The sequence below is a fragment of the Octopus bimaculoides genome, chromosome 6 (assembly GCF_001194135.2).
Source record: "Octopus bimaculoides isolate UCB-OBI-ISO-001 chromosome 6, ASM119413v2, whole genome shotgun sequence".
Lineage (NCBI taxonomy): Eukaryota > Metazoa > Mollusca > Cephalopoda > Octopoda > Octopodidae > Octopus > Octopus bimaculoides.
Genome location: NC_068986.1, coordinates 90681444 through 90698504, shown reverse-complemented (window position 1 = coordinate 90698504; position 17061 = coordinate 90681444). Strand labels below are relative to the sequence as shown.

The 17061-nt window shown below is 36.7% G+C and overlaps 1 protein-coding gene across 1 annotated transcript in view; it reads left to right on the top strand.

Annotated features, from left to right (window-relative positions):
- LOC106869796 (uncharacterized) overlaps positions 1 to 17061 on the top strand; it is a 31156-nt gene that overhangs the window by 10820 nt on the left and 3275 nt on the right. Inside the window, exons 4-6 of the mRNA XM_052968954.1 lie at positions 2740 to 2871; positions 12697 to 12819; positions 16834 to 16965. Coding sequence (XP_052824914.1) covers positions 2740 to 2871; positions 12697 to 12819; positions 16834 to 16965 — 387 coding nt within the window. The remainder of the gene's footprint in view (positions 1 to 2739; positions 2872 to 12696; positions 12820 to 16833; positions 16966 to 17061) is intronic.

Sequence of the window (17061 nt, the reverse complement as noted above, 5' to 3'; positions counted from 1 at the left end):
ATATATATATATATATATATATATATATAATTTTTCAAAGTAATATATATATATATTTATACCAGTGAGAAGAAGAAGACAAAGAAAATTCTTTTACACGTCTTTGATTATAAGTTTCAAATGTTTCCGTACCACCTCCATTTGCAATGCCAGCTTATGCGAAAATTCTAAATGAAAAATAACGTAGACATTGGAGAGACACTTCCTCAGATTTGTATCAAAGGTGTGCTATTACAATGTGCGTCCTTCTGAAGGATGCACAGTGTAATTACACACTATTGATACAAGTCTGATGAAGTGTCTGTCCAATGTCTAAAACCGCAAATATTACGTGATTTTTCATTTAGAATTTTTGTGTAAACTGGCATTGCAAATGGAGATGGTACGAAACATTTGTAACTTATAATTAAAGATGTGTAAAAGAATTTTCTTTGTCTTCTTCTTTTCATTGGATTATTTACTCTTCGCCAAACCCGTATGACCGTATAATCGTCGTGAAACTTAGATTTTCTACACCTGAAGTATTCTGGTTTTGGCTTGGATCCCGACTGTGTTGATAGCCCAGTATTCAGGTCGAATGCTTCTCTGGAAATACACCAACTTCACACTCAACCTGACCTTAGCCATTTGCTCTCTCTCTCTCTCTCACTCTCTCTTTCTCTGTCAAAAATAACAAATGTTACGCTTCAGTTAGTTAGAGAGGTGGAGTAAAAGGGAGAGAGAGTAGGAAGAGTGTGAGAAGAGAGGAAGAGAGTGAGGAAGAAGTAGAGAAAGACGTGTAAAAAGGCCAAATGCGTCACGTGATTAGTTGAAGGGAGAACGAGAGAAAATATGGTGAGAGAAAAGAGCAAGAGAGAAAGAGGGTGAGAGAAGTGTTAATGACGCGTTGTAGAGTGGGAAGGGAATGGTAATGAGAAAGAGATATGTTTAGGATATACTATTTAGTAGAAGGTGATGTTCTGGTGATGAGGTTAAAGAAAGGCAGATAGGGAAAGATGGACAAGGGAAGCAGTTACATTAAGAGAAGGACTGAGAGAGAGGAAGGCAGAGAGCGTTTGAATTGCCAAATTAGACACAAAGATGAAGAAGAGATGGAGTAAAAGAGAGAGGAAGAGGGAATATGGGAGTGAGTGAGACAGCAGATAGGCAGCCGATGCGTTATGCTGTCACTCATATAGTTTGTAGAAGTGAAAGGAAGATATGAAGAGGGGAATTACACGGTTAAAAAGTTTGTTGAAGGGGTAGAAAGAAAGAGAGAAATATAAAAAGCTTAGCGGAGGGAAATTTTTCACTCATTTAATATATTATTGTTACTGGAAGTGAAAATAACTTAGCAAAATAGAAATAAGCTAAAAAATTATCCTTTCTTCCTGAAATAGCTTCTCTTAATCTTTTTCGTTCTGTGGAACTTTCGAAGGTCCTACTAGCATATACATGTGTGTGTGTGTGTGTGTGTGTGTGTGTGTGTGTGTGTGTGTGTGTTTGTGCCTGTGTTTGTCACCCATCATCGCTTGACAACTGATGTTGGTGTGCTTGCTCCCTCGTAACTAGGCTGTTCGGCAACAGAGAACATTAGAAATAAGTACTAGGTTTACAAAAAATAAGTCCTGAAGCTGATTTATTCGAATAAAACCCTTTAAGGCGGTGTTACAGCATGGTCGTAATCAAATGACTGAAACAAGAGAAAAAAAAAGAATCAAAAAATATATATGCACACACACCCACGAGAGGGTGTTGAAAAATTCATGGCTTGGGTAAAAGAAAACACAAGAGTATCAGTAAATTATGATTTTATACTCAACATATTCCCCTCTCAGTTTCACACACTTATTGCAGCGGTTCTTCAGTTTTTCTAAGCCCTGTAAAAAAAGTCGGAAAGTTGGGTTTCCAATCAGGCCTTTCGCGATACCCTTAAAACCAGGAACTTTTCAACACCTTCTCGTATATTCAGCTGCAAGACTTCAAATTCACCTTACGCTAATTAAATTATTGTAAATGACTTGAGATACTCGTTCTGCCTTGGTTTTGACCTTTCCTATAATATAATATATACATGCTATAACGGAACCCAAACATGGATCCCTAGATCCAGTCTTCGTTGTGACCGTGGAACCTAATGGTCAACCAACAATAGCACTTACCCAGCGTATCTATTCGCTTGCTACATATGTGCGTGCGTGTGTGTGTATCTGTGTGTGTGTGTGTCTGTGTATGTGTGTGTCTGTGTATGTGTGTGTAAGCAAAAGGTCCAACTGAAAATTCAATCGTTTTACGAAACCAGAGATATTAGCCATTATTCATGGACCCGTAAAACGAATGATCTCTCTATAGGGCAATCACATCTACCCAACACGTGTGTTGTATCTTTATTTGAACTCCTTGTTCCATACCGGACATACTTATGCAAGCACTTACACACACACACACACACACACACACACACACACACACACACACACACACACACACACACACACACACACACACAAGCATACACACATGCACACACACACATAAACACACACAGCCAACACACACATCATAGCTATACCTTAAATACACTCTACAAACGTTTGAATACATTAAGTTTAGATTTAGCAATCTCAGAAAAATTTCTGAAATAATTGTGGCAGTTTGTATATATATATATACGCATACATATGCACATATTTACTGTGAGAGATATTTTCATTTGTGTATTTAAAGAAGTCATAATTATGAAGTCATTTGTGCTTTCAGATTGCAAAGATAATAAGGGAAATTGTCTGGCAGCAGGGGAGAAACATCCTGGCATGTTTAACGGTGGTTGTGTAACATTTTCATGTTTGAAACTGGTAAACGAACTTCACATGAAGGTTTTATATAATGCGAGTAGGTACACTTTGAGATTAATATCTACATACAGACATACATCTTCGACAATTCACACACACACACACACACACACACACACACACACACACACACACACACACACACACACACACACACACACACACACACACACACACACACAAACACACACACACACACCACATATTCTTCCGGGTGAATATGGTCCCGAATCCTCTTCTGATTTACTGTCAGGGTTGACACCACTTAGATTTTGTTCCTCTGCAGGCTCCCATAGTGTGTGTGTTTATGGTCGGAGTTGTTTTCTTAGTCTGGCTGTCTTCCGATGCAGTCGAACCGATACCACTCAACAAGTTATACTGCCAGAGCAGAGATATGCTTTATCAAAAGCCAGGGAGTGTCTCACTCACAGTACTCTTATAGCAAATCAGACACGAATCTGGAATGTTTAACGACTTTTTGTCGCTAGATCGTCGTTGACCCTACAGTGGATTCAACTGTAATTTTCAAAAGTCTTGATTTTGTTCTAATGGGTTTCTAGCAATCCTCTTCACCAAGCAAGCCTAGTAGAGGAGTCTGTTTAGTTGAAGATGACCCGACTATGCAGCTGGTTGTACAAGACATGCTACCAGCAGCACTCATGAGTGACCACACACACACACACACACACACACACACATGCTACTTTAGAATAATACTTAGAAACTTGACCATGAAAGAAAGAACTTGGCACAAATGATCGAACACTTTCCATTGTCCATAAAACCAGTTGGAATACTGAAAAAAAAAAAAAAAAATTCGCCGAGCAATCACAACAGCTTAAACAATATAATTTATATATCACTTACACGTGACAATACGACGGCCAGTTGGCAAAATTGTCATCGCACCGGTCAAAAACCTTTACAGTATTTCTTCCGGCTTTACTCTCTGAATTCAAATACCGTCCGGATTGACCTTTGCCTTTCATCTTTTCGGAGTTGATAAAATAAGTGCCTGCTAAGCACTGGGGTCGTCCTAATCGAATTACCCACTTTCCCGAAATTGCTAGCCATGTGTCAAAATTTGGAACCAGTTATATGTGACAATATATATATATATTTTATTGCAAGATATATATTTGGATATATATTTTATCATTCTCTACTTTGATATTGTTTTTAATGTGATTTCACCGATTCACGTTTGTGCGTGCAATTTTTTTGTACTAACAAAATCTGAAACTCATATTCTATAACACGACTAGTAGAGAGCCAAGATTATATGCTTCTCTATACGACCTTATATCTTATCTGTAACATAAGACAATTATCATCCTCTACATCTCTTCAGGTATATGACTTCCAAATCACCGCACCAAACCAATCACCATATTTGTCAGAAAACTTATCAATTTTTTTTGTATAGCCAATGAATACAATCAAATATTCTAATCCTCTTATATTGAAAAGGTATACGAGAAAATATGACCAGTATGCCTTTGTCTGGTGAATAAATTAAATTAATACTGTATTGTTTTGTTATATTTTGTAGAGTGTACGCTGCAGCATATTTATGCAGGAGTGCAGAAATATGTGGGGGATGAGCTGAAATATTGTTGAATAAAAAATTAATCACCGATATTCTTTAATCTTTCTGATAACAATAAAATAAATGTTAATAATGCATAAAATAGTTGTTGAAATTAATGATATAACTATTCTACCTGTTTGTTACAATCTTTGAATCCATTTTATTCAGCGTGCGACTAGAAGAAGTGGCACTCCGTCGCTTACGACGTCGAGGGTTCCAGTTGATCCGATCAACGGAACAGCCTGCTCGTGAAATTAACGTGCAAGTGGCTGAGCACTCCACAGACACGTGTACCCTTAACGTAGTTCTCGGGGATATTCAGCGTGACACAGTGTGACAAGGCTGACCCTTTGAATTACAGGTACAACAGAAACAGGAAGAAAGAGTGAGAGAAAGTTGTGGTGGAAGAGTACAACAGGGTTCGCCACCATCCCCTGCCGGAACCTCGTGGAGCTTTGAGGTGTTTTCACTCAATAAACACTCACAACGCCCGATCTGGGAATCGAAACCGCGATCCTATGACCGCCCTAACCACTGGGCCATTGCGCCTCCACACAGCGTGCGACATAAAAGTATTAAAAAGCATAGATACGCTGACTGACGGTCTGCATCAACATCTTCACTGGCAAAAACCTTTGATGAGAAGTCCCTTTGCTGTTATTAGACCCTAAATTGTAGCATCAGTAGTAATTAACCAGTTGACGATTCCTTCCTAGTCGTTCAATTATATTTGCATGTGTGTGTGGGGTTGTGTGAGTTTGTTTTCAAATTCGATTCTTTTCGACAATATGTTGGTTATGGACTGTCGTAACTGACACAACCAACATATTGTCATATTCTGCGTTCGAAATATTACTTTCTTGTCTGTATGATACGATACACATTCGATGCTTCCAAAAACAAAAAAGTTTGTTTACATATGTTGCTGTATTTTAAAAGATGCTATGTATTTAGCGTCAATTTGACGGAAATTGTTTTCAGCGGGCAGTTTAGATTAATTGGTAGAGTACTCAGCCGGTATTTGGGAGGTGCGGGTTCGAGTCCCGTGGTTGTCTGCTGACAACTTCTTCCGTCATATAAGGGTAAAATGCCCAATTTTTCTGCTGTCTTGACGGCTATATTGCGTTCGGAATATTTCTTTCTTGTCTCTATGATATTATATAATTATTAGGGTGTTGTGAAAATTTTTAAAATAGTAGAAATTGAAAATGCCTGAGGGCTAAAATGTTGCTATATTTAGTTGCTAGAAAAATGCTAAATTTTCGCTGCAATCAATCAAGAGCGTTTACTCTCTCAAGCCCCCCATAAACTCCGAAAATGGGTGATTTTTGTAAACTTTTACAATAGCGGAGTTTGTGGGGTTCAAGGGAGTAAATGCCGTTGACTGATCTAATCGAAAATTTAACGTTTTTCTGATAATAATATATAACAAGATTTTAGGTCTCAGGCATTTTCAATTTTTTATTTTCACTCCACTCTAAAACACATGTGTGCGTGTAGGCAGATTATGTAATCTAGGGTAAAGTGTAAATAAAAAATTGTGAAAATTGAAAATGCCTGAGACCTAAAATCTTGCTACATATTATTACTAGAAAAATGCTAAATTTTCGCTTAGATCAGTCAAGGGCATTTACTCCCTCAACCCCCTAAACTCCGCTATTGTAAAAAGTTTACAAAAATCCCCCATTTTCGGAGTTTAGGGGGCTTGAAGGAGTAAATGCCCTTGGTTGATCGCAGCGAAAATTTAGCATTTTTCTAATAATCAAATATAGCAACATTTTAGCTCTCAAGCATTTTCAATTTCTACAATTCTTTATTTTCACTCCACCCTAATAATTATTATGTTATAATATCATATATAATCACAAATCTTCATTTAACAACTTCACTTCCACTTCATTAAGTAAATTTATCTGGAGCCTCAAAAGGAAGAATATTAGATACTGTATTGAATGATCAATACCGTTGTTGTTGTTGGCACTCCGTCGCTTACGACGTCGAGGGTTCCAGTTGATCCGATCAACGGAACAGCCTGCTCGTTAAATTAACATGCAAGTGGCTGAGCACTCCACAGACACGTGTACTTTTAACATAGTTCTCGGGGATATTCAGCGTGACACAGTGTGACAAGGCTGACCCTTTGAATTACAGGTACAACAGAAACAGGAAGTAAGAGAAAGTTGTGGTGAAAGAATACAGCAGGGTTCGCCACCATCCCCTGCCGGAGCCTCGTGGAGCTTTTAGGTGTTTTCGCTCAATAAACACTCACAACGTCCGGTCTGGGAATCGAAACCGCGATCCTATGACCGCGAGTCCGCTGCCCTAACCACTGGGCCATTGCGCCTCCACGATCAATACCGTATAATGGAGGAAACTGAAGTAGAACATGTATCTCGAGAAGTTGCAAATCCAACATTTTAATTAAAAGAAATGATAGGAGTATGATACGTGTGACCTAACAGAGTTCAAATTCTAATTCAGAATGCTTTAAACACTATCTTGCTGGAAAGTCGAGAAGCGAATGAAGTGAATTTCACGGATTACAACGACCCCTATCCCTGCGTGCGTTAGGTGACATTTAACATAAAAAAGTTTGATGTTCCAAAGATTGTATTATCATCTAAGGATTTCCGGTCGTCCAGTGCTTGTTGGGGAATAAAAAGTCATCCGTCTAAAAACATTACCATATTTACTGCTACTCTCGCTCAGGATTACCGACTAACATCAGGCTACCGAAAGAGGTTTACATCTTTAGTTGACCTGAAAGGAGGCAACTGTGCGTGCTTCGAAAATCCTCATCTCGCTAAAAACTACCACATTCAAATTTAATGCACTGAGATCATTAAGCAAGTATCACCGCTTCTCCGCCAGCCTCAGGACTCGCAGATATCATTCTTTAGTAAGACGTACTGACTTACAAATCACAATCATCTGGGATATGTCTGTCTAAACTAACGGAGAGATCAAAGGAAACTATTTATACATGGTAATCAAGGATTGGAGGGGGAAATGTGTACACTGAGTGACATCTTAATCCGATGGAAAGAAGTGGAACCTGTCAAAATACTAATATTTTAAAAGTGAATTATTCAAGATGTGGGGCATGAAGGCGAACACAGTACAAATGATAACTGGAATATTCGGTGTGATGACAAAAAATAAACGCCTTAAATACAGACTTCGACAATATCGCCTACTTAGGTCATGAACAACACGGTAGCGTCAACAAATTATGTGAGTGTCACATGGAGATGCTGAATGTTCCAGCATCTGGCACAGTACTACTGCTGCACATGCATACATCATATGCTACATACCAAAACAAGCTGCTAATGTCAGTCATCAGTACACTCCAATCTCTAGCCCACAAACATTCGGTTTCCTCGAAGCTTAGTATCATCACCACTCAGGCACTCCCAACTCAATCTTTTTGTCTGTTAAAAACCTCGTCTTAACAACGATATGCGGTCTTTCCTCCTCAGATCGTCAGCTATCGAGAATTCTCTTGCTTAAAATATTATCTGTGCAGTCATCAACTCGCAACTATTCAGAAGGGAACATGAACCACCTCGGTCCTACCAGAGCAGGAAAGATCGCGGAGGCCATTGATCTAGCCGCCTCCTAACTAACAAAAACTAAAAAAAAAAAAAAAAAAAAAAAAAAATGATGAAACTAACAAAAAAAAAAAGATAAAGTAGATACGTAGTTTTTAGCTTCGAGACTCACATAATAAATCGAAATGACAGGTGATGCAGAATCATTAAGAAGCAATTGCGAATTTCAGTTATAACTGCTTAATAGCAGCTGGTGTTTGCAACTGCCAGATTTTCAGTGGTATTTGAAAATTAACTTCTATCGTTCTCTACTTCTGAACATAGGGCCATCTTCAAGATCATAAGGTAAGTGAAACTGTGGAATATCATAATGTATAGTTCCAGCTCGCTTCAGTATCGAATGATTTAAGAGAATGGCAGTATTACGTGTATATAACTATTATTCATGAGACACATGACTCATCTTAACATTGTTTTGCTGGAATATGATAGTTTCATTTCTCTTTCTTATGGTTTGATTTTCATTCAGAGTATTATCCATGGATATAACAAAGACTAGATCTATCTTGTGTGTGTGTGTGTGTGTGTGTGTGTGTGTGTGTGTGTGTGTGTGTGTGTGTGTGTGTGTGTGTGTGTGTGTAAAGGTAAGATCCAAAGATCAAGGTGTAGGAAGTTAGTAAGCTTGAAGCAGTTCGTATAAGGTATAAAAAGCAACTTTCAGGAACAATAGTGGTTTATTGACATAGAAGGTTGCAAATGTTTCCCATATCGAAGTTCGATAAGCTGGGGAAAAGTTATTTTATAGTTCATGGTTAGCAACTGGGGTTGATTTGTATGCGAATAAAAATTCAAATTTAGGGAACGGAGTAGATATAACTCGCAGGAGAATCGCTCAAATCTCCAGCGAGTTAACATGGGGTCCCTTGACGAAAATGTAACCTTCATTTGACTAAGGTATCTTTGGTCTGATGAGTAGTTAACGGAGTACCCCTCGTTTGGGCAATTACTACTTCCGAGATTCCGTTAGCTAAGAAACATATGCAGCCTGGATTTTATCTACTCCATTCCCTAAAGTTGGAGATATACATATACATGCATAAGATCCAGGTGAAAAAAGAGAAACTAACAAAGTCATCATCTAACAGTATTATATGAAAATATTAAGAAATATCTAGAATATCAAATATCTGAATCACTTCAGATACATAAGGACTGGATGTAGCATTCGACTGCAATACGATTCCGTTGCAGTTTGCTTCTATTTGAATAGAATTATATTTTTATAGTTAAAACACGAGATGATTAATTGGGCTTTTTAAGGTTTCCATTGAACTATTGTAATTTTGTTTCCAACCAACCAACATTTGTATTGTCTGTGTTAGAAGGCAGCATATCCTGAAATGCACTTTATTGGCAAACGCAACGAGACATTTTTCCTTAGTGCCAGTTGTTACTGATTTTTACCTTAATGTTTCTCATTAATTTACCCCTAAGAGGATCTAAGGATCCTCCTCCGATCTAACTATTATTCAGTCAGATTCCAATCTATAAACACGACTGATGCTATCATAGCAATAATTACTCTAAAGCTCCCTTTCTTTTAATCTGCAGACACTGTACGTTTGTGTTCGCTCGCAGATGGATAATTTGCAATTTGGAGTATCACGAAGTGCTAACAGGAAATTAGAATATATATTACTGCAAACCACTCCTTTGTATTCACCATAGAATTTTGCAACATTATCGTCTCATTAGCGATATACTAACCATACGAGATCTTAAAGGACTTATTCATAAAACGCACAGAACAGCCACACACATTTCTTCACGACAAAATGAAAATGAGAAGTTTAAAGAATTATAACAACGTTGAAGACTTTAATCCACCCAGTATTTGTTCTCCAAGCTGCATATATTCTTGCCGAACTTCACTTGTACCATTAGGAATTTAATAACCAAACTAAAGAGTGCAATCATCCATGAACATTTTCGAATAACTTCTCGTTTATATTAATATATGAGAGAAACAAGGCGACAAACTATCAGAAACATTAGCACGCTGCATGAAACGCTTTACGTTCTGAGTTCAGATTCTTACGGGGTCGATTTTGCCTTTCATCCTTTCGGAATCGATAAACTGAGTACCAGTTGATAAAATAAGTACTGGGGTCGATGTAATCGACTTATCCCCTCCTCCGAAATTGCTGACCTTGTACCAAAATTTGAAACCAATATACGAGAGACAGAAAGCAATATTGACGTTTATTTACCACAAAATAAGTGATCACTTTTATCTCAGAGGAACCTACACTGGGATCAATTTCATTCTACAAGTCAACCTCAAATTGACTTACATATGCTAGTTATCATTGGAAGAACAATTTTCGGCAGACACTCCATAACTCTAGACGTAGGACACAGATGCTGTTCTTGCTAGATTTTCGTCGCCGCTGATGTCTCACATTTTATCATCAGCACGGTTTTCTAAGATTAAAATCAATTTCTTTTGATGTTCATCATCACCGTTTGCTTAACAACCTGAGTATTAATGGTAACTTCATAGCACTTGACTTGCAGCATTCACTTATTCCAAACCTTAGACTGAATGTGCAAAGTTTCTCACCAAATTTCCCTCAAGCGTCTTGTATGGCAATAGTAATGCGGATGCTACAATACGTGATGTCAGAAGCCTAAAGAAAATGAATTGTTTAAAATGACACTCTTGCCCGATGTTTAAGAATCATAACTCTGGAAATGTTTCATCAGAGGAGTTGCTGGTTTTTCTCCTTGATTCCTTTACAGTTGACATAAAGGACATATTTTCCCACATTTACTGTGAATCTGTATCTGTCTACAATAAAGTAAATGACTTAACTATAGTTGATGTCTGCAGATCTCTACGTATGTCTCCCCTGTGCTTCCAACTGTGCCGCATCTGAATCGAATCCTTCAGTCACTTATGCAATTTTGAAAACATAATAATGATGGACATTTTCAACCTTTTCTGTGTAGATGAATCTACAAACCCTTTGAAATCATGAATTGCGTCTCAACTGCAGACAAAGCAGCTGCAGAGTTGCTATTTAAATTTATCGATGGTTTTTTTTTTCACATCTCAGTTTGTACTTTAACCGAAAATAACAGTAAAAATGTATTGTATCTAGTATCGCGGTCACTCTGAAACCAACCATAATATCTCAATTAAGCAAACTTTTCCCTTTAACCATAACACAGTACTCTACAATTGTATTTTCCAAAATACCAAAACTAAATCAACCACACTCAGCCCAGCATGTTCATTTGACAACATCGATCTGCACAAAGCAATTAAACATGATCTATCACGCTTTCTTAACTAAAAACAAAGTGTTAGAAGTTTGAAGATACAGCCATTAACACATGTTGAAAAGATATTTCTGAAAAAACTGAAAAAAAAAAAAAAAAATAAGGAATTGGTTTCCAGGAGAGAAAAAGTAACTCTCACCAGGAAAATCAAAGGATTAATTATAAAATTAGTTAAAATACTGCCAGTAGCAGTACTCACAATAACAGCAGACGAGTTTCAGTTCATTTACAAGAAATTAAAGACAAGAGTGAAAATGATGGGTTTTATTATACCGTCAGATTACTCGGGAGTCAGAAATGGTTAGTCTGTGATCTAGACGGAGTAAGAGATAGACGGGTTTCTTCGTTTCTGCGCTGATTACAATGCACATTTCTATGCATATATTGATGCATACCATTTTCCCATGCTATCAATTAAAACACTTTTCTGTAGAATGACAGTACACTTGATTTAAAATACTTACATTGGTAAATACCTTGATGGTAGTGTCTTGAAGCTTCTTTAAAAACGTATTTTTGTTCTGTTGATTGAAGTTTTATTAGATAACACGCACTGTGACATCACCTGAAGTGATCGTGCCAGTATGAACAGGAAAATACATATATATTATCCAAATATTTAAAAGTGTACTTTGACAGATAAATTATTAGACATACTCAAGAGGTACTCCTTTATAGAAGTTATTTATTATTAATACTATGAAAAATAAAGCGAATAAATTTTCGTTTGTTTACTCTACTTTACAGATGTATATATTTCTGAGAGTTTTGATTTTTCTTCTACTTCCAATAATTGTTGTTGTGATTTCATATAATCATACAGGTATGTTTCAATATTCATAGATTACTGATTGTCTATTCATACCACTGAGTTGACTTTATAAGACACTGATATGCGCCCAGCTAATATTTAAAACCCTCCAGATATTTCTCCGAATCTTACGGGAAATAAAGCTTAAACGCTTATTCAATAAAGAAATAATTCACATTTTAATAGCCACATTTAACAGTCTCTTTCCAAAACATAACTTTGCATAAAAGCATAATTACTAACGCATGTATAGAATGGTTTTCTGGCGTACTTGTCTGGATTCAAACAGTAGACATCTCTCTTATGTAAATAAGCATTTTAGATTTCTTACATACAGTTGTGTTAAAAAAGTGTTATATTGCAAACTTACAACTAACCTGTGATTATTTTCCTTTTATGTCTTTAGCAGATGTTCCTCCTAAGTCAATATTCATAAGCCGTCCATATGATTTTTCTCAAAATATTAGAAAATTATTCTATGCCTCTGGAACTTTCTTTCAAATTATGCCATAGAATACTGCTTCACTCCTCACGTAAACAACATTTCGATTTTTCTTACAGGATGTAATGGATGTTATGCAGCAGGAATGTGTATTTGTAATGGTACAACAGGTGTATATAGAAGAGCGTATAGCTGTATGAAGATAGAGTGTGTTGGGGGCATAATCAATGTTCTTCAACAATGTAAGTAAGACTGAAATATTTATGTCACGTAATTGATCTCTCAAACTATTTGTTTCGTTTACCATTAGTTTTGTTTTTATATATAATTTCTTAAATACTTAATGTCTATTGCGATTTTAATTACTAGTTCCTGATTTCATCTCAGATTGTTAGCCTTTTGAATTATTGAAAATATATTTTCAAAGTTATTTCTCGCATTTATAAATCGTTGTATACAAGTCAGTTTAGTATACGGTTTAGTAAACATGCAATATAAACATTCAAACCTCGTCACTGCCTTTCCAAATCCTGCTGCATTTCACATGGAATTTTTTACCTTTCAAAATCGTCTTGGTGTGTAAGTCGGTCTATCTTTTTTGGCTGTAAATTTTTGTCTGAATAATTCGACTAATATTCCGGAAAATATGGTCGATGTAAGTGGAAAACGTTAATATGGGGACGAAATATACAGACAGGAAATTCTATATATTCAATTTTTAATCGAAAATATTGCAGAATGGGTTTTCAGGAATGATGGATGTTTAGAGACACATAAGTACCATTCATTAAACAAGCAGGTTTTACATCGGGACTGTTAGGAAAAGAAAGCACGAAAAGAATATGTATAGAAATGAGAAAGAGATAAACGCTCAAAAAAGTAAGAATGTTTAATCTTTATTTGAAGATCTAGTTATAAGTAGGATCAATATTTCACTGACCTACACAACGGTTTCTCATTCGTGTGAGGGAACTTTAAATGTTTTCCACGATTTTTCTCTATCATTATCATGTTTTACTTTTATGTATATTATATATGTATTTTATTTATTAAACTTATTTTTTCAATTTAATATCCTTTCATGAAACCAATTCCACTCTGTTATATTCAAGTTAAGCAAATTATCTTTTTAGATTAATTTCTGAATTGCTAGCCCCTCTAATACCCTATGTTATATATTACACTGGGGAACAAATGAAAACAATTTTTTTGGTGCCTCAGGTTTTAGGCCTGATTTTAGGTATATTGACTCCAAATAAGAATATGTCCTTCATTTCTTTCTAGCAGCTCTACTTTTTGAGATAATGTACAGCTGCTCACACATGTATCTAGGATAGGCCGTCAACGGGGGTATTATAGAATTAGAAATGGTCTGTAATGTATTTGACAAATACTTGAATATACATTCAGGTACCAGAAAAAATCCATTTCTGATTTTGTGTAAAGGGCATACTTAAGCTATTTCAAAATAAAACTAGGGGACCAAGATAAGATATGGGCTCCACACATTGTCTGTAAAACTTGTATTGAGCACCTTCGGCAGTGGTTAAATGGTATGAGGAAATGTCTGAAATTTGGTATACCTATGGCGTGGAGAGAACAGAGGAATCACAGTGAAGATTGTTACTTCTGTCTGGTTAACATAAAGGGCATTAATGGGGGTGATCAGAGTAAATGCATGTATCCTGACTTAGACTCGGTAAAACGACTTATTGTACACTCAGATGAAATATCAATTTCATCATTCATTAATCTAGAAGAGCTTCTTGAAGAAAATTAATCTTGTTCTTCACCTGTAAACAGTAGTTATGATGCCAGTGATTTTGAAGGGATCTCATCAGTGGCACAAGTTTTTAATCAACCGGAGCTCAATGACCTCGTTAGGGAGCTAAATCTTTCAAAGAAATCAGCAGAATTGTTGGCGTCTAGACTAGCAAAGAAGAATTTATTGCATTCGGAAACCAAAATCACATACTATCGCAATAGAGAAAGAGATTTGCTGGCGTTCTTCTCGGAGGAAAGTGATTTTGGTTTTTGCAACAACGTTCAAAGCTTGCCGAAGAAAATGGGTTTATCACAATATCTACCAAGCAAATGGTGGCTGTTCACAGCCAGTTCTAAGCGGAGATTAAAATGTGTACTTCTACACAACTGAAATAAATATCGATCAGTCCCAATTGGTCACTCAACTAAGATGACTGAGGAGCAAAACACAATTGCCCTGGTCTTACCGGAGATATCATACCACAATCACCAGTGGTTAATCTGTGTGGATCTAAAGATAGTGAATTTTCTACTGGGCCAGCTGAGTGGACACACTAAGTATCCTTGCTTTATATGTCTCTGGGGTAGTAGATATAAGGATGAGCACTGGGTGAGAAAACTGTGGCCACTGAGAGAAAACCTGGTATTAGAAAAAAAGAATATAATTTCAGAACCATTGGTTGACCAGAATAAGATAATTTTACCACCACTAAACATCAAATAAGGTTTAATGAATCAGTTTTTAAAGAGGGGTGATGCTTTGGCTATACATATGCAAAACATTTACAGCGCTGAGCATGGGGAAGCTAAAGGCAGATATTTTTGACGGTCTGCAAGTCAGAGAACACATAAAAGATCCACATTTCAAAGATTCAATGAGCAATGCTGAGACAGATGCATGGTCTTCTTTCACTATGGTTGTACAGAATCTTCTTGGGAACTATAAAGCAGAAAGTTACTTTGAGCTAGTAGAGAGAATGCTATCTTCTTCCGTCAACTTGGCTGTACAATAAGTATCAAGGTACATTATCTCGACAGCCACTTGGATCGTTTCCCAGAAAACCTTGGTGACCTAAGTGAAGAGCAGGGTGAGCAATTCCACCAAGATTTAAGAACTATGGAAAAAGGTACCAGGAACACTGGGATACCCACATGATGGCAGATTACTGCTGGTTTATTCAAAGTGATTGCCATGGTGCAGCTCACCGCAAGAAGTCTCTCAAGCGACGCTTTTGTGAGATATCTGAGTAAATGAACAGTGTATCTAAAAGAACTTTCTATGCTTGTTTCATTATTATCTTATTCTCTGATGTAAATTCTTCATAAATAAAAGAAATCTACGTGTATGAATGCACGAATGCGCTTTATTAATGCAGAAGGCGTAAATAATGGTTTGTAGATATCAGTGCTAGTGTTCGATTGGTCGTATGCATTAAAATTAGGGGTATATAATATCTCAGTAACCAGAAATGATGAAAAAAAATTAATGGCGTATTTAGAATCAGAGATCAAAACTTACCTTAAAAAAAGGTATATCTCAGGGACCAATTTTCATGTTCCTCGGTGTTACTGTAAATTAAGTTCTGAAATGCCACTAAGCATTCTGCCGAACGTGCTAACGACTTACCAGCTCGCCGCCGTTGTTGTTGATAAAAAAATGAAGGAAACCAAGATCATAGATATTGCCATGCCTGAAGATGTATGAGTGGATGATAAAGAACTAGAAATGATTAAGAAATTCAAGCCACTAAAATATGAGATTGCACGAATGTGGACAATAAAGGAAATAAATGTCATCCCAGTAGTTGTAGGGGCATTAAGAACATTAACAACCAGGTTTGAGAAATTTGTTTGGGAAATTGGGATTGACATGAGGGTAGAACATGGCTCAGAAAACTGCTTTATTGAGAATAGCGAGGATTTTGAGACTGAGACTTGGATGTTAAGAACCGTTGAAGAAGACCTCGTGAGACCTTTGGCAAGAAGTGCACTCGTACAGAATTAGCTGGAACAAGTGAAATCGAGAGATCTGAAAAGTGAAATATACAACAACAACAACAAAAACAACAATAACAATAATAATGATGATCTTAACTGACTGGAAGTGTTATCATGTACATGTTTTGTCTGAATGCAAAAGATAGGCTATAGCAAATATGCTGCATAGTACCGTAGATTTGCTTGTCATTTGCTTAACCTTAACCAGTTGAGCATTCCCTTAGTAGCTGAGGATATGTACATCTCTGATCACGAGCAGAAGTAGTGGAGGAGCATCATAGTCATGTGTTGACAGGAATTCATTGGAGTTTGAATAATTTACCTCTGGAAACATGGGTGTTTCATTCATCAACCTTAAACAAACCTTATTCAGGGACCTTTTGAGCAACATGCACACACACGCACGCACACATGTATATATGTATGTATGCTTGTATGTATGTACTCAGTTCGTACGTATACGAGTCATAATTAAATTTTTGTTACCTTTTCAGATTGCAGGGATAATGCAGGAAATTGCTTACACGTTGGTAACGTACAATTTGGTGTTCATAATAACTTTTGTGTAAGATTTATCTGCCTGATAAAGAACAATATACCGAGAGTATTCGTACATTTAGAACTGGGTAAGTAAACCTTATTATTTAGTAGTATATGCAATACACACACACACACACACACACATACATATGTATATATGCGTATGTATGTATGTGTGTATG